At 35.4% G+C, this 19,893-nt stretch overlaps 1 protein-coding gene across 14 annotated transcripts in view; it reads right to left on the reverse strand.

Annotated features, from left to right (window-relative positions):
- Window positions 1–6,121: 6,121 nt before the first annotated feature.
- Window positions 6,122–19,893, reverse strand: part of LOC106172760 (ELAV-like protein 3) — a 44,628-nt gene continuing 30,856 nt past the window's right edge. For 13 of the 14 annotated variants that reach the window (XM_013553609.3, XM_087001997.1, XM_087001999.1 and 10 more), the window contains 4 exons: window positions 14,379–14,482; window positions 11,624–11,777; window positions 8,732–8,969; window positions 6,122–7,206 (listed from right to left, as the gene is read on the reverse strand). In XM_013553609.3, coding sequence (XP_013409063.1) covers window positions 6,843–7,206; window positions 8,732–8,969; window positions 11,624–11,777; window positions 14,379–14,482 — 860 coding nt within the window. In that variant the 3' untranslated portion in view covers window positions 6,122–6,842. The remainder of the gene's footprint in view (window positions 7,207–8,731; window positions 8,970–11,623; window positions 11,778–14,378; window positions 14,483–19,893) is intronic. The other variant, XM_087001996.1, reaches the window with a different exon arrangement.

The raw sequence follows: 19,893 nt of genomic DNA on the forward strand, positions 1-19,893 counted from the left end.
TGGGTCCTTTTTTGTCAATGCTGACTTGATTGGGCAAGGAAATTACAAGAACTTTCTGAGAATAATCCACATTTAGTTCAGGAAAATTCAGGAAACAAGAATGAAATCAGGCAGAATTAGATCAACAGGAAAAGTCGATAATGTCCATCAGACTGTGCTTGCCTAATGAAACAGGCTCTGCCAAATAAGTTATATTAGCTAGTTGAATCTGCAGTTGACTTCAGTTTTTCTCAAAGGAGTGCAGTAATTCACCACTATAGGTGCATGGAAATATTCAACTTGTGCAAAAATACCTAATAATTAAGCAGATTTTCAAAAAAAAAAAAAAAAAGTTTTTTGTTAACATTTTTATTGGCAAAATGGTAATTGGGAAATTATTTTTTTAAAATCTGATGTTTTTAAAACTCTGATGTCAACAACATACAATTTACTGCACATTCTTTGTGCAGCAGTTAGGGATATTTTGCATTTAAGTCACAAAAACTGAATTTCTACTGAATATTTGTTTAATGGACTTATCTGTGAGAAGGATTAAACACAGTGGACCATATTTAGAATAAGTTGTAATCAAAATGAATGCCCTTGCTTTAGAATGTCAACCAGTATGGTTGTTAAAAATCCACGTTGGACAAGCTAGCCTGTTGCGAAGTAATGTGATGATAGTTCCAACACTTGTATAAAATGGATTAACATTGCAAATTGTTGTGAATGATATCCATTTTTTTTAATGTTAGCATGCTTTATCTGCTGGAGGTGGTTAATGCCGAGTATCTGAGTAAAGTGAGTATCCACACTGACCAATGAAAGAGGTCAGTCTAAAGTTTTATTAGCAAACAGGATAATTCAAACCTATTATTTCTTTAAAGTTTGCCCATGGTGAAGGACTTTAATCCTCTGATATTTTTAATGCTGTTTGGGGGTTTAGCGAAATTTAAACAGATTTTAATATTTTTCTTCCAGAATGCACAGTCCCACGTGCAAGAAGACACACAGTAGAAATTAAAATCCATTCCTCACCCAATTTTTGTTAGTGTCAAAATACATTAGTATTGATATTTCGGAAGAATGGATTTGTACTTTTGTTAAATTTACCAGTTTGGTCTATATCTGAACCCTTGAGCCAGAGATCTAGAAAAAGCAGGGGGCCATTTTGATTAAATGGAATTATCCATGGGAAGAAATTCAATGTATTGACTGCCTTCATTAAGTTTGAGTTTGCCATTAGCAATGAAAGTATTGAATTATTGATTTGTATATCCAAGAACAGATGTACAAGTTTTCAAATTCCCTACAGCCAAAGCTCTGATTAGACACACTGTTCCCTTAGCTTAATTTCATAGGCTTCAAATCTAATTTCTTGTCATGAATGATCAATTTTTTCAGTCTTTAATTCATTTGCCAAAGGACAAAAATGTGTGCCTTTTTTTTTCAATTTGTTCCGGCAAAATCCTGCAGCTATATTCATTAATGAGATATATAGTTTGGTTAACTCCCATGTTTTAAGGACAAAGAAAAAATGGTTCACATTGACCTAAATATGGTTGTTCAGGAACATTGAATCTTTTCTTGCGTATTTTCTTGTGACGTACAATATTGTTTGTCAATATTTTTTTTACTAAAACAAGTAAAATTTGCAGTAGACCCTACTACTTGCAAGTGCTGTCTATTCAGATAAACCCCAAAGTCACTGAAAAGTTGAAATATCATGGAATCAGTTGCACTTTTCAAGGCACTTCCTCTTTGCAGACTTCTTGTTGGACGTCATCATGTAAGTTGAGGCATCTTTTTCTCTTTGAAGATACAGAAAGAAGCTTTTCAATGTCCTTAAGCTTTCAGCAATTGATTTCTTTTTGAACTTGCCATACATTCAGAGTTAGGAACTGACTGTTTCAAAAAAACATCCAATAATAGAAGTCATTTTTCCCAATTAATAAGCATTGGTTTTTGTTAAGGGAAGTTTAATCAAATTTGAAGAGTTCCATTTTAAATTTTAAAACTCGTGATGTCTGTCCAATATTCTCTAAACAACAGTACATATGAGCAATTCTGGAACATAATCAGAATCATAATGGTCAAGTCTTTTTTTAATTAAGATCATAGTAAATTGGCCACTTCAACACTTCACAGGCAAAATACATTCTTAGTGTAGCACTTTTTTTTAATTGGTAAATCTCATAGCCGTGTGGATTACACACTTAAGAATAAATTGGGTCTCATGTCTGCAACTGGATTTGGATTTCTTTACCACACAAAGCACTTCCACAGCCCACCTCTAAAATTTACTATGATAGTACAAATATTCTAAATTAACGCAACGTCAAACAAAAATCCCAAATGAAATCAAACTCCCTAAATCAAACAATTACTTCAATTGTCAACTTCTCAATTACTACGGCTTATCCCCCAATAAACTTGCCATCTGCATGCAACATTGCATGTTGGAGGTCAGCTTAATCTTCTTATGAGAAATAATTACTGCAGCAGGTAAAACTGTCATTTGCCACAGGTGACTGGGTACAAGGTCGTCTACGTCCGGGGAACACTGCTGCATGCTGTCAGTGAAGGAGAACCGTCCTTTTGAGAAGTGGGATAGATTACAAAGACATTGTTGACCTTGTAACATAGAAGTATATTGATGAATTTTTTTATTTAGTTGTTATGAATAACCACCACACCAGAAAATGCTTAGATGTCCATTTAGTGCTTGTCCAACCTTAATTTGCTACTGGGCAGAATACACACGCTTCTCAAGGACTCCTTACATCAGGTTCAACTTAAACCTGGAACATTAGTCTTTATATCAAATAACTGAAGAAATGATCTGAAATATCTAAGAATTTTAAAGCTCTTGCAAAAGAACCAGCCCTATGCGACTGAAATAATCAAATCTGACGATTTCCATTAGGACAATAATGATGTACTTTCAGCCATGGTTCTTATGCAAGATTATTTCTGTGATCACTCAGTTGAGGATGTACATGTTATAGCTATGAGGAAGATCTTGTTCAACTCCGATGTTCTTAATTTTGCTTGACATGATGCAATCAACATTTCCATTGTGGCATTAATATGTTTGAAAAGATCTGGTGAAAATCCTAACTTTTTGTGAAAGCAGCTAGTGGACCTTTTGGATTTAATAAATTTCTTTTCAAATTATATCTATGTTTAGGAAGAGTGAACAAATCAGGGAATGAATTGTTTAATTTACACATCCTACATTTCAAATACGTCAAACATATTTTATTAAGCATGTCCATAAATAATGCAGTTTTGTTTTATACCATATTAGTTAACGAAGCAGAAATGAATACAAATGTGCATAATAAGTCACATCCCAATCTGTTCACTGTGACAGCTGTTCAGGACTTTCATTGTATACTTCATTTACATTGAAATGAGCAGGATTCTATGTAGCTCAATTTTCATGATAATTCACATATCGATAACACGGCAACAATTAAGCCCAACAGAGTCCTGTTCATATCTTCAGAAGATTTATTCTATGATAGGTCTGACATGTAAAAGTACAAATATTGCGATACAACCAAACTACATAGGAAAGGACAATCAACAAACAGCTGATTATGTTATTGTGTATATGATTAATTAAGACTTTGGGGTTTCTCGTTACAATAACGTCATATTATGGCATCACCCTATATGCATACCTGAATAACATCAAGGGATGATATCTGAGAGATAATGATCACAAAGGACTGTGCTTTGTCAGCCTGAAGCCAGTTAACGCTGGCAAGATATGGCTTATACCATCACTTTGTCTAGCCTTGCCTGACCTTTCCTAGATTTCATGTAGCTCTGCCTATGTAAATTACAACCAAGATATAGCTAAAATTTTCAATTAACATCTAATCAAGAACAAACATAGCCTTACAATAAACAGGAATTGTCAATGAATTGAACTGGAATGCTAAGAAAGTGTGAACAATTCAGAGTAAAACAACTCACTCATGCAACAAAGAGAAGAAAACTGCTAAGAGCATGAATAATATCAATAACTACAATACTCTACAAATATAATAACACTAAAATACAATGCTGAACAAAGAAAACAAATTCAACTCAACAAATTTGGCCTTCAAACATCATAGATTCTAATTCTCAACTGTTCTACAAAGTGTAAATGGTAGATACTCAACTGGCCAAGATAAAGCAATGTTGTTTAAAACTAGGATGAACTCCCTAAAATGACGCCATACAATAATTACACAAAAATGTGCCCCACAGTTTTACCCCACCAAAATCAATTTTTCTTGTCCCCTTTCATCCAATTCGAGTATTTACCATCCAAGCTGGCCAAAGGAAAAAAATTGAAATTGAAGTTAAATGAGATTATACTAGATGAAACATTTGTTTAGCCTGCAGAGAAAGCTCACTGCCCCTTCTACTTACTGAGATCCTGATAATGTGAGAATATCCTTTCAGCTTCACACAATACAATAACTCTTTACTCTCAAATATTTTGATTATGCTTTTTATACATTTACATGATTTTGCCTTGTATATGAGAAGACTAAACTACAGTGGGTATACCTATATCAATATCATGGTACAGCCTTTAAAAGCTGAAAATACCATTATATAACAGACACAAATAGTTCATAGAATAACATGTTGGGCCCTCTTCTAGTACCCAGTTTAGTTTTAACAACAGGTGTAAGAAACATTCATGTGTAATTCATAGATTCTTTTCTCTTGCATCTCAAAAAATTCCAGTAAAACCACTGGGTATTAAAATCTGCAATATCAGTAGAAAATGTCAAATACTGGCAATTCCAGGTGTACTTGGTGACTAACATGGAAACTGCATCACTAGGTGAGACAGTTCAACTTGAAGTCGAGTATTCTTGAACAAAACTGCCTATCACACATGTGGAAAGAATTGCCCACTTTCTGCAGTAATGGACAGCTCAAGAAATTTTATCTATGTTCTACTATTCTTCACTACTATCTTTGTCCATATTTCCTGGTTTAGAGTGCAAGGTATAAATACTGTATCTAAATGCATGCACTAGCTGACAATTCACTTAAATCTGTCTAAAATGGGTGTAAATGACAATAGGAATGTTAATTTTTTGGTACATAGTTCACAAAACGACGGGAGACCAACCAATGTAGTCCGTACAGACATTCGTTCAACAACAAATAAACATCTCTCATCAACATCTTTACAATGTAACACTGTATATAGGGCAGCATATGTTGGTATCAAAAGTGGCTTTGCATCACATCAGTTCATATTTGGCATTCTTGGGTTTTTTTAATGTCTATAATATATATACAAGTCTCAACAGTTCCAACAACTTGTGCGAAATATGTACCTTACCAACGTACATATTTGTTCCATAATATGCATGTCAATGGAAGAACTAGGAAACGCTGCTACTGCTGCAGAACAAATTATTCGTTGCTTGAAACCTTCTTGCCTTATACTGCAATTCAGCACATCAGCAGCCATATCATTGGTTGCTATGGTTACAAAATTAAGTAGTCGTCCACTTTGCCAAAGGTTTGTTTGGCAAACTTGGTTCACTTCTTGGAGATAGGTGATCGTACAACAAACTATCCCTCAAAAATTACCAAGAGTTTTAATACAGGGTTACCATGGCAATGAGAACGATGGTTCCCAGAGCTTCTTTTAATAACACTTCATTACCATGGTAACCCCAAATGTGTCCATCCATCACATGCAAATTTAAAACTTCCCTACACTGGAACTGAAAATACTGAATACTACTTAATGTTATTATGCTGCTGTCACTCAGAGGCATTCTTCTGCTCTTTTCCATGTCCTGGACCCAAACATAAACTTGGTCTCACGCGAATGTTCAAGAGAGAATAAAGGAAGCAAAAGGAAAAAAAAATTGTCAACTATTCTGCAATTACTGGGTAGAAGCAGCAAACCAAAGAAGTGTGGTGGCAGTTAGTATGTCAATACTGGTGTGGTGGTTCAACTCAATGTGGGATCAATAAATAGGAAAAGAAAATATAACAAGAAAATCAGGCAGTAATAAATGATGATGTTATAATGAATAGAATAAATAATGAAACAATATGCAAATAAGTATAAAATAATAAGTAAACAAACACAGCAACAAAAGTGTACAGACAAATAAAACTTTAATTGCCTTTGATAAGTAGGGTGTGAAAACAAAAGATTGCCACGATCCACAATTTTTTTCCGACTTGTCGGAAATAACTTAAGTATATAATACTGGGAACAGACGAAATTTTCTAATCTACTAATGTAGAATGCCTCTAGACAGCTGTCAACATGAACAACAAGTAAAACACTGTCTAAAAGTCAGACACGTCTAAGAAGGAAAGCGGGTTAATGCTGCTTGATAAAGTGTACAACATATACAAAATCCACAGATTGGATTCTAGTTAAATTAGTCCACATTACATGAACAAATAAATTACAGTTTAAATTACTCTGTCTTCACTTATATAGAACTGAGTTCATGTTGAACGTTTAAAATTTCTGCAACACAAATAAGATCTTTTACACACATAAGTAAAATGCTCGTTGATATTAAATTTTCATGTGTGGATTAAAATCCTTCAGCAGATAAATGAAGTGCCACAGTGTCCTCCTCAATACAGTGCACAGTATTCTGATCTCCATCAACAGTTTTGAGTGCTTTTTGGCATAATCCTCCCCCCCAAGGGGAATGTCAATAGTCAACAACATGACTAGTCATCAACATGTTCAAAATGAGATTCTTCTCTCTCATCAGCTAAAGCTCTGTCTTTGATTGTTCTCAGCATAAGAAATGAAATATACATTTATATATAACATATGTATATAAAGTTCTGTCCACTTACATCATTTTGGTTTTGTTAGTTTTGAAGGACACCTGCAAGATGCGATTGCCCAGTGCAAATCCGTTCAAACTTTGAATGGCCATCAAGGAATCCTCGTAGTTTGTCATGGTAACAAATCCAAATCCTTTGCACTTCTGTGACTGAAAGTCCCGTATCACTTTGACGCTCTGCACTGCCCCAAATGGCCCAAACAACTGCCACAAGGTGTTCTCCTCCGTCTCTGGAGCCAAGTTGTAGACAAAGATGCACCAGCCAGTGGGTTGGAGTGGGTTCCCAGAGATGAGAGCACTGGTGGGCGTGGTAATCAAACCAGTGGCGGCGGCAGTGCTTTCCAGTGGGGAGTACCTAATTGGGTTAAGACTGTGAATATACATATTTTTTACAATCAGGTCACTCAAGTGGAAAAATAAAGAAAGAGTGGAACTAAAAATTTCTACCATATATATCGAAGTTCCTGAATGTTGTATTTTCATTGTCTTCTACAGCTGGATCCCTACATGAAAAACTGAACAGTGGATATTATTTGTTGACATGAAATCATCAGTTGATCTTCCAAAGCAAAACAGAAATATTTCCTGTCCCAAGATCAGACATCTTCATACTGCCCATTATGAACATCATATAGACATTTTTATAAAAATAAAGACTTTGAGCAATTATGCTCCAGGTTAATCCTCTTTTCATGATTCAAACGTAATATTACCCAAGTTGGCAATACATATTTTTCAAAAACCTCTCCAACTCTTTGCTCTCATTAAAACCATCATTTAGATTACCAACCCTACCATGCACGGTTTTTAAGAGATGTCGGTGACCCTTCCCTTACACTAAGGCAATAAAGCATCCTACTAATGGCTGATCTCGGGGAGATGACAGATTATGCTCAACATTTTCCTGGAATAAAGCTGATAGCAGCGAAGACACAGAACTAGAAGAATAGAACTACACATATCAAAATGTTCCAAATTCAATTCCGTCTCTGTTAAGTGCTTTTAGTCAACGATTCATCTGAAGCTCCACACAATGAAGTCTGTTTACAGCACAGATGCATTGTGTTTCACACAGTGTATAGCGACTAATGGAGTGGAAGACAATATTTTGAATATGAGAAGAGAAAGCTGGGCTCTGGATCAGCACCTGGCGAGGGTTGGCCAATGCCTGGCATGGCTACCCAATGATTACAGCCCAGCTTCAGACTACTATCAGCTTAATACAAATAGGGTATAATGTTACAGGGAATTCTACTGATGTCTTAATCCTACAAACCTCTGATCTTGTCTCATTAAGTACGGACGCCACAAATGTTTGTAAAGCAACAGACAAATTAATCAAATCATGGGGGATCACTTAATTTCTTTGCTCTTTAACATTAGAGTCTGTGCACAGTAAGGGTCAAATCAAAAAGACAATACCTTAAGTGCCCTAGTACTTTTAGTTTCATTTCCCCAAAAATATAATTTATCCTTTTTTTTTTTTAAAGACAATCAGTAAGTGAGACAAATTGCAATTTAGTTATTTTGAATAATTCTAATGCATATATGACTGAGAATTTGTTTGTGCATCTATTTCTTCATCACATCACTGTCAGTCCTGGTCCAGATTTCTTGTTTTAGCCAAGTCACTCAGATAATTTCAACGTTTTTTTTTTTTTTTTTTTTTTTTAAGTTCATATCCTTTGAACTTCCCATAATTCACTGTCACAATTTAATCAAATCATTTGATTTAGCGTCTTGCACTTGCGTGCTTTAGGCTTATATCCAGGACTTAAAAGTTTAATTAGATGACACTGGAGTCAAAGATCCCTTAATACTGATGTGACTGGTTTAAAACTAGCAAACTGTACTCTGGACCAGCATCAAGACACAATAAAAAGCTCAAAATTTACCTGTAGCGTCCAGCTGGGTGGTGTATTGGACCCAAGAATCGTCTCGTGGGGGATGCTGTTAGGTAAGATGCCATTGTGAGCGGAATTGTGCTCTTGGTTGTGCTGCTCGGGGAATTGGCAAATTTGACCGTGATGGCCTCTGTGGAACCCTCTGGAATCTTGCCGTTTAGGTCCTTGATTGCACGTTCAGCCTCATGTCGTTGATCAAACCGGATAAAACCAACCCCTTTTGATAAGCCTAAAAAATATATATATACCTTGATGAAAACATAAGAAAAGTTAAGCCGGACAATGAGCTATAAAGAAAACTATAAACAAAATGAACTATATAATAAATTAATTTATGAACTAATCAAGTATTAAGATCTAGTGAAAAAAAAAAAAAAAAAAAAAGATGTACAAAAAAGACTAGTAGACAAAGTAGTCACAGAATCAGTTCCAGCATAAAACATAGCTACAGTAATATTTGAGCAGCCCAAGCAGACCCATTACAGACTTGGGTAGAAATCAATACTTGACAATCATCCCCTTAGGTTAAATTGGGAAATGACACCAAAACACTGTAAACAACATCCTTGCCCCTATGCTTAGTGTAAGTGAATTGGTCAGTCCACTAATTGTATGAGACAAGCTTGAAATAAGCACTGAAGGCTGGCTACACATAGATTTAAGGAAATATATATATATCAAACATATATGAAAACGAGTGGTAGCCTTCTCTCTGTGTAAAGGAAACACAAAGGGTTATATTTGCTATTTTATGTAAATATCTATCTCATCATTCTAATAATGCAAACTGCAGCAATACAGAGGATGTCTGAAGCATTAGTCACATTCAATATATCATATTTATAATATCAGATATTGAAAATAAAAATGTTTTTACTAGATATAAGTTAGAAAACAGTAAAAAAAAATGCAGCAAATTAAAAAAGATACTAATATAAATAACAAATAATAAAAAAGCAGCAAGTATTAAGGAATACTTTACTGAAAAGATATTGAACTTGAACTAAGGCCAATATGAAGCCAAGTTTAAAAACATGCCAATAACTTCATCAGTAGCTTACATGGTTAGCTTATGGGGTCAGATCCCGTGGGGCATAGTAAGCACATTGCTCTGATACAAATGCCACATTATTTTTACTGGGAAAGCTTTTTAATATATAAGCAGAATGTATTTAATTCACAGTCATTATGAAATGATAAACACGGATGGAAATCTTTTTCAAAATTCTAGTGCTTAATATTCATTTCCAAACATTTTGATAACACTTTACAAAAGGACTTTATATCTACCACATATGAAAGGACAATAAATGCATTAATGGTAGACTTCAAATTTACAATATATTATGTGATCTAATGTTCTCAAGGGAGGCTTGGGATTCAGCGTGGGACTTGAGAAACAATGTTATTGCTCTTCCTTGATTACATCTGAATTACAAATACAGCGAGGGTGAAAATGAGGTCTGCACTGTGGCACTGAGGATGGCACACAACAGACCTGGCACAATCACCTTCCTATATACTTCTTAAATAGCATTAAAAATAAAATATATAAATAAATAACAAACAAACCCAAGTTTAAAATTAAGGTAACACAAGAATGGTAAGTGAACAAATAAAAAAAAGAAGAAATACAAAGCATAAGGCTCATTACATCTGAGAAAAATGCAATTAAATGATAAATTTGTATTTGAAACAAACAAACAAACAAACAAAAAAAGATAAACTCATTAAAAGAAATATGTAAGGTTTACCATCTTAGTATTTACTCGACTTAGAAAATGAATATATTGTGGCCATTGAAAAAAAAACAAATATATAAATAATGAACATCAACTTTTTATAATCACATGTTCTGTGATAAACAACCACATCTGATATGCTGTTTAAAAATAATTTGGAATTTTTTTCAAAATAGAAGGGTAAACCACACATATATATCTAAGTTATGCAGTTTCTTTAAAAGATATTTTAGGGTCCAGCAGTGAAAGAGTAGAAGCATCTCTATAAGGCAGATTAGAATCTAGTCCATCCATACAAAACTGTACATGAAATTAAAAAAAAGTTCCCCCGAAGTAAGGCTACATTTGGAACTGTCAAGCCTGCCCTCAGAGAGAGAAATACCCTTGTTGTTGAAACAGAAGACATCTACACTCTCTGAAGACAAATGCTGCTAAAGAAAACTTGAGTAAATTAATGCAAGTTAAAAAGCAACTTAAGAGAACATGACTCCCCATTTTCCTATTTAGCTGCCAGAAGTGATTGGGTCTAATGCTGGCATTTGATAGAAAGGTGAGATTCTGGAGATCTGTGCTGATAACGCTAGTTTCACTGAAATTTCTAGGAGGTTAATGTAGTGTAGGTATGCACCCGGGCATGCTTACAGTTCCAAAATTAGCTGCAGACGACGGTGACTTACTCAGAGAAAATCTTGGCAATTTTCTTGAAATAAAGGTTAGGCTAAAACAGATCTAGACTTCAAGCAATTTATTACATTTTTGGATAAAGCACAACTAAATTTGTCAGGAGAAATTAATTTGATATTTCACAAAGTATAAAAATTCACAGTGTACAATTTTGAGAACTAAAGCATAAAGAAGAGCCAATGGCCACATAATAAAATGATTTGACATTTAATCTTGAAAGGTGAAACTTTAAGCAAACATCAAATAAAATAAATTCTGAAAAACCAACTTTGATTACTCAGTAGGGATAATCAAAAATGAAAGTCTTCTGTATGCCTAGAGCAAAAATAACTCAAAAACATCTAGTAAGCCTTAACCCAACCGAAATCAAAGAAAATGGCCAAGAATGTGTCAAATGAGCTTGGAACAGCCCACTTTCACTTTCACTCTTAAAGCAGAGCACTTTAATTGTATATACCTGTCACAGGGTCTGAGAGGATTCTTGAGGTTATTATGGAACCACACCGAGAAAACAAATTTTCAAGTTCCAACTGCGTCATAGTCTTTGGTAGACCACTTATGTACAAGTTAGCCCCTTTAATACTTTCACAGCTTGGCCGAGCTACTGACACCTACAGACATGTAAAACAGCACAGGATTAAAATAAAATGGAATCAAAATCAATACTTTAAACATATGACTGTATAACAAATCAGTAAGTACAATTTAAGCAACTGAAACAGCTGTAAATATGTGGTGTGGTGTGCAGGGATGATACGACAACCAGCGGAAGTGAGCACACCTAAAAGAGAAAGATGGACAATCATCAAATAAAACTATAGCAGACTTAATAAATACAGCACATATTCCAGACAGAATAAAATAAATAATAAGTACATTTTCTAGTATGACAACAATCTTGATAATCTATTGCCATTTATTATTTTTTTATTGGAGTGGGAAAATGTCACTTTCTGATATGAATGACATAAATGTGTTTGCAAGTAATAAGTGTGGTTGTGTGGAAGTAGGATGCAAAACTTAAAAAAGATGCAATGGTACTTCAATGCAGGAGAAAGGGTAGGATGGGAATAGGACGGGTGCAGAGAAGATAACCTAAACAATATATTCAAACACATTTTAGATAAGAAAATAAAAAACACTAGGACAAAAAATTGTATTCAATTTTTCTTTAAAATGTGAGAAGCACCTCTCTGGTTCTTTTGTTCTTGCAATTTAAGGTTTTCAGAAGACAAACAAGTGTTGAAAGCAGAATTAGACTTCACCTGTCAAAAGATATTAAAGGTAAAATAAGTCAAACTTAGCAGAGTCTAAATAATACTTATAACAAAGCTTTTTCTAATAAATAATTAAGACAAATTGTTTATCAAAAATAAATTATCAATACTTTCCTTAACGATGTTGACCTATATTTGATATCTGTACATTATTTTTATAGGATTTATAACATCCAAAGGTAAGTCAACCATAATGAAAACCATACATGGATAGACATATTACATCTGTGAGCAAAAAGCAATTTATTTTGCTAGCTATGATAAACAAGTTTGTCTATACACAAATGGGACCTCAGGGCCACATATTTTCTTGGTTATTTCCTGGATTTCTCGTCTTTCATAATGTATAGAGAGATCCTGTCTGCTTGGTGAAGTGCAGCTCTGTTTCAAGCCACCCTGCCCTGTCTTGCCCTTTTTCAAACCTTCGGTGAAAGCCTTCCCGTCACATAAACTGCAAGCTACATAATTCTAATAGCATGTTCACGTTTAATCAATGGGGGGCCTAACCTTTCCAGCTCCAGTCGTAACACTCAGATATTCAGACGGAATGGACGACTGAAGCTTTTCCTACAGTAATGGACTGGAAATGAATCCTATGTCTAGTGGAGCCAAAGACTCATTATTGTGATTAATCCTTTCATTGCAAACTTCATGCATATTACTGTGTACATTACCATTGCTTTCCTACATCAAAACATTGATCTCATATCAATTGATTTTGCTGGGCTTTGTTCTATTGTGCCATTTGTTTTATCAGCGAGAGTGTTCTAGTCAATATATGGTGCTTCCCACGGCAGGTGGAAGCAGACTGGGCCTTGATCTGCCAGACATCAAGACCATGGATTTCACTTATCATTTTGATAATAAAGAAAAGAAATTAAAAAATAAAATAAATACATAAAACAAAATGAATTAGTTGTTAGTATCTACATAATTCACAAGCTTATTTTGAACGTTGGAGAACAAAAATATTAGTCATTAAACATAATGATTACCTAGTCACTTCAAAGATGGATGAAACCAATGGAGATTTCATCAAGCATACAAGTTATGAAAAAATTGATTAAGGTAAAAACAACGTAATTGCCATCTCTCCTGACATTAAAACCAATGCTTAATATTTGTCTCATGCAGCTCAATTAATACAAGTCAAATTCCCTAGATAACAGAAGCAATGGCAGCATCCATCATACCTAGAAATGACTCAGCCCGGCTGTGTCACTGTGGAACCTGATACATGGCAAGCACTGTGTGACTGTCCTGATCACAGGCCCAAGCCATTAGATCACAACACTTTTTTTCCATAACCTTGGGTAATACTTTTAATGTTAGCATATACGTTATATCAGCACACAGTGATCTGACAACACTAGGGCAGCTGTATGTTAACAAGGGGGAGGGACATTTCTTCGAGGGTTGGGGTGAGGTTAAAGAAATGGGGTACATAAGGGTAGAGGAAATTTGGAACAAGGGGAAATTGTAATGAGAGGAGAAGACAAACTGAAAGAACAGTGGGATGTTTTTTTTTTTTATTTTTAAGGGGGAGGTGAGGAGGGGGGATGGTGCAGTGCAGTGTGTAGATGTATGTGTAATAGTTATGTTGAATTAAAATCTTTTTCTGGTCCACATCCTTATCAGCCTCATCTTCTTTGAAGATAACAAGATCATGACAAAAACTGTTTGACACAGACAGCAGTACTTGACTGAAACCAAAGAAAATTTGTCTTTCATTTTTTTCAAAATCCATGAATATATGCCTCTCAGTGTATGCCACATTCTCAAACAATATCACACTGAACTTATCACGAGAAAAGAACAGCAATCCCCATAAATAGTAACAGCAAGTCTGCTGTCTGTATCATTCAGCTTTCTGTCATGCCAAATAATTCCAACCCTCTCTCCTAAAGCAAGCTAAGAGAAGGAAACAGAACTTACCTTTATTGTTTTGTTTTGTAGCCGTAAACCATTTAGCGTGCTGATGGCTTTGTCAGCATCATCCGGACTCTTGTAATTCACAAAACCATAACCTAGACTTTGGCCTAAAAATGTTTAAGAAAGAAAATAATTACTATGTTGTTTGGTTTAAAATTATTATAAATCTATATAAATTAAACCAATATAAATAAATTCTATGTCATAAATGATGAAATCTTAACTATTCTTTTATAAATGTTTTTATTTCTAAGTTAAAATTCAATTTTTATTGAACTTTATGAGATAAAACAAAACAAGACTTTGGTATGCTATCAATCCTCGGAATCTCTAGGCCTTGAAAGGGCATTCGAATAGGAAAAAAGGTTGTATACTACAGGTAAATGTATAACCCAGTCAAAGTTAACTCTATCAGTTCCCACATACCACAGAAGTCATCAGTCACAACAACACAATCACTTGGCCGGTCAAACCAAGCACAAACCCACCTCCTTGGCCATTAAATGAACACAGGAGATTAATACTAGCTGCTTTATAGGATGATTTGCTTACGAATTCTCCAAAACATTTTTCAGGAATTAGCAATCACTTGTACACTTCAAGAACAATTTACAGAGAGGCATTCATAAGAAGGTTAAAAGAAATCCCAGCTTATTCCTAAAGGCCCATACTAATCAGATCTAGTTTTAATTATTATAACATTCAACTTCCAGGATGGAAAAAAAGACCACTGAAATAAATGCTTTATTTTTAAAAAATTGCTGAAAATTTCTTCTCTAAGCATGTTTCATAAACTTGACGGTGTCACTAAATAGAAAAGAAGTGTCCATCAGAACTGGATAATAGTTGTGCACTCTTTCCTTTATAGATTTATTTCTTTAAAAAATAAATAAGAAAAAGAAGATTGATAACAAATTAGAGGATCCATAAACCAACTGATCCATCAACCATTGCCTAATTGCAAATATATTGCCCGACTCAAACAGTAAAAAACATCTACCAGTCATCCAAGTAATGTTGCTTTATGAATATTCTTGTTTCAGAGACTTGGGAGAATCCAGGAGAGGCAGGAGATTATTATTCTGCTCAGTGTGTGTGTGTTCACTTAAGTGAGACAGCTAATTGTTCTGTAGTGCTAATGGGGTGTTACAATGGACAAACAATTTTAAAGTGATTATCGGGGAAAACTGGCATCTGTGGCTCCTAGCAAGGTTTGGACCACCCCCCTTTTAATGAAGGGCTTACTGGCAATCAAGTGCCCCTCCCTTCTTTTGGTTCCTAATCACCATTATTCCTGTAATTAGGGGCCCCAACACCAATAGAGATTAATAATCAAATACAAAGTTTCAGCTCATTAAGAACGGTCACCTCTAGATCCAGTTGGTTGCTGACACATCTTACTTAATTTTCTGTAGTCCACCATCTGTTATAATTGGCTTTGTTCTCTGGTGTAATCAGAAAGAGTTTTGATTACCCTGTAGCCAAGTACCAGGCTGGACCAACTACATGCCTGGCAAGGAGCAGATCTCCAGCTGTGATCAGTGTGGCTGGCCAAACTCATTGAGGTAATTCTATCAAGTGGCTGTAGATTAACACACTGTCTTTATCATTAAGAAAATACACACTGTAAGTGGATACCTTTAGTATCACTCTTCTCTGCAGTTAATACAGCACTGCAGACAGAAAAACAGGAACAGTTATATTTTTTGTATATTGGGTGATGATGGTATCTATCATCATGGCACAGTTGGGAGGCCTACAATCAGTGCACCAGAACTCCACAGTTCATGCCCAAAGATTAAAACACACACACTGACTCACATGGATGCAGGATCACCTGCTCCATTCTTACTACAAGTTAAGACATCAAACACAAAGACTACGGGATCACTTTCTTTCTCACTGTAACAAAAGTAAAAAGCTCAGCGACCGTGACATCTGGTCACTGGGATCCCTGTTATCCAGCATGTGTCTATTGGACTTGACACAAAGCTACTGTTTACAATCCAAGCATGCCTTGGTTTGCTTATCCACAAACCCAATAAAGTGTGGAGAGACGGACAGACAAGAGGTGTCCCCATGGCAAGCCTGACACGTGCCGTTCAGATCGTATTACAAGGCCATTGTGAAACACTGAAATGCGACATAATAACGCTCAATTGACCAGATATGATGGCTGTATTAAATGACACGGTATTCTTAATACGGTTGGCATCATGGGAGTTGATTTACAATGCTCTCTTGGACTTTTACTGAGTGATTACAGGTAGTGAAGCTAAAAATACTGTAATTTGTTCTTTCCACTGAATCTCTGGTATTTTAAGTTTTTCAAAATTACCTTAGGTACAGGAAGCAATGAAATGTATCTTATATATAATTATTGGCGTGTTACGAGTTATTCAACTCAACCAATTTCCAATTTTCTCGTTCCCTGAGGAAATCTGACTAAGGTTTCTATAAGCTGCTAATTTTCTCCCTGTAAACCTACCTAAGCCCTCATGTGGTTAGGAAGTTCTTTTGGATGTAATCCCTATGCCCCTTTCTCAACACTTTTGCTATACAGCAAGCCGGATGGCGTAGTTAAATAAGTATAGTGTGAAATTATACACACAGCCAGGCAGTACTTAGTTTAAGTGCAGCGAAAGGAACTAAAAAATGTGACAATGACGGTTAAATTGCATTTGGGAGAAAGAACCCAATTCTCGTGACAATCATCTGCAATTAGTTTTCCTAGTACTTAATTCCACTGGGATCACGGATGCTGCTGCTTCAACTTTCTTATGTAGTTTCAGGTCAGGAGAAGCCTGCCAGAAGTGGACAAGGCACATTTCACGGATGGGCAAATGTGTGAAAATTAACTGGGAAAGAATCCCACAGGATATGTAAAAACATTCAGAAAATGAGGCAAGGGAGATAACAGAAAACTTTTTTCTTTCCAATCCACTATTCAAAATCCCCATGCTTATTCCTATAAGAATAATCAATTCAATATACTTCGATTTTGCTAATCTCTCCGAGACGGCAGAATCAACAGCTGTGGCCCAGCAGCTCGATATCTATCATTTCTGCTTGCACGCCCCCTCCCCTCTTGTCCAGTGTTATGACCACAGAAACTCTCTAAATCTGTGCTTATCAGATAAAACTCTCTGATCTCATCATACCTTATCATTGTGCAGTTGCAAGCCATTTGCAAGACTAGAACAGTTGTACAGGAATGTTGTTTGCTCAAACCTGTAAGGACCCCATTAATTGTGACTGGATACATTGATCTGTTACCAGGGTCTGCCTTATACTTGTCCTACAATGTTTGGCTAAACTTTCCACAAATTCAACATTTTTAAATAAAGCACACACAAAAAGGGTTAGGGAAGGTACACCATGGCTTTAAACAACAAGATTAAGTCTAAAAAAATGAAGTGTTGACATTCTTACAGCTTGGGAAAATAACTACAAGAATGAAGGTTTTAGAGAGCAAAACCCCAACCCCTGCCACCTCCCATCTCTAACAACAAAACACCAGCCTTCCTCCAGACTAATTCTATACTTAGGTACATTGAATGGGTGGTCCACAAACGGGCAGGTATACCAAGGTATCTGTGCCTTATCTGCTATCACCTATGCGGAAGGTTTCAAGTGCTTCAACATGCTTTCAATGACCCGGTGTTCAAACTGAAAAATTGACTTGCGATTTTGATAAAGTGCAGAAGAATTACCAAGAGGTTAAACAAGTTGAGCCATTAGTTTCTGATAGCCCATCTAAACACCATAAAATTTTGTCATCAACACACACATCCCCTTTTAATTCACAGCAACAATTAGTATGTTTAAAAATATTACTGTTCAAGAAATACAGTGGTTAAGTACTTTACCAAGGCAGAGGATAAAGTCATAACAAAGAAATTGACTAAGTGGTTCATCCCAAAGATTTCCTCTCTTGCCTGCTCTGATGGCAAGAAATTTGATTAAGATTAACTTTAATGAAAACAATATCCCGGCATTTGGCAGAGGAAGTCTCCATAGTACTTCTGAAAGATAGATGTTTCTAAAATTACGTTTATTCTGGTCTAGAGAGGACTGCTTATCAAATTTATGGTTTTAGCGAAAAAGTCATCTACAGCAATAAATCAGACAAACAGCGGGAACCTTCATTGTGTGAAAGATAGTCATGACACATAGCAATCTTTTCCAAGAAGGCCTAGATAGGTGCTGGAATAAATTCCCTACAATAAGGACAGCTGGATATGAACAACCTTCATAAAAAACCAGCTGTATTTGGTCCTGCCAATATACATCTGAAGGTCAGGCAAGCTGCAGGTCTTTGATATTTAAGAAACCATGGTGATTACCTTGAGCTAGAAGAAAATACACATTTTTTCATTCAAACAGTGAGATTTCCCCATCTTCCAGCACTGAAGAAATTCATAAGATATTTGATCAGGTTCTAGTTATTTCTCAGACATACCCCTCTGGGACTTAACTATCATGGAACTAAGATTGAAGTATGTAAAATCATTTCAGGAGATACTAATCAGATTATTACCCACACACATTTCAGTAAACACTTTCAAATTTAATGAACCTATGCAAATAAAATACAAAAGAAGCCTTCTGTGATGACAAGGATTTGGAAAACCAAATGCTGTTTATGAATGTATTTTACTAACCCTGAATCTAAACACAGGTAAGGTATTCTGTCCAAGGTTTTTGGCCTTCCAGCATAGATAGTCATGATCTGACAACTATAAAGACCATCAATCACTCTAAAAATTCAGACTGGCTAAATAAAGATATAGAGAAAAATCTGTACTGAATAAATCTGCAACCATCACAGCATTTCTTTATTCCCAGTATCTGTGTTCTATCTGGCAGGGACGGAGATGATAATTGGTATGATCATTCTGCCTTGCTGGATAAGGTGGGGGGAGGGGATGGAGGATGTACACTGCCCTGCAGAGGTTGGTGTTCTACAGTTACTTGAAGATAGTTATCAAATTGATTACTAATAGAGCACATCCCTAATCCCCAGTGTCCCTTTTAAATGGGTCCTATTAGCACCTAATCACAACTTAAGCCCAATAAGTCACAGTCTAAACTGACTTTACAGTGACCAGCTTCAACAAATGACTAGTCCAATATTAAAGGGATAATAACTCTTCGTTTCGGCCAAAAAATGAATTTTCCTGGAGTAAACAACAATTTTCCCATACTTACCAATGGTTAATGAATCCATTGTTACATTCAAAGTTAGTCCCTGGTTTTTTTCTAAAAAGTTTGGTTTTTTGTTAAAATCTCTTAAGAGATTTTAACAGAGTATAGCCATCAATGGAGGTCACGTGGTCTAAAGACAAGCTCAGATATCAGAATAATAGCTATAACTGCCATTTTTGTGGTAAAACAAAATATATTATATTTCTATGAGCTATTCACAATGTTTTATTGTGAAATATAGATTTCATACGAAGAGTTATTATCCCTTTAAATATTTTTTTAAACTGCCGTTTATTTTAGCCAAAATGAG

The sequence above is a fragment of the Lingula anatina genome, chromosome 1 (assembly GCF_051362555.1).
Source record: "Lingula anatina isolate TDL-2025a chromosome 1, LinAna3.0, whole genome shotgun sequence".
NCBI lineage: Eukaryota > Metazoa > Brachiopoda > Lingulata > Lingulida > Lingulidae > Lingula > Lingula anatina.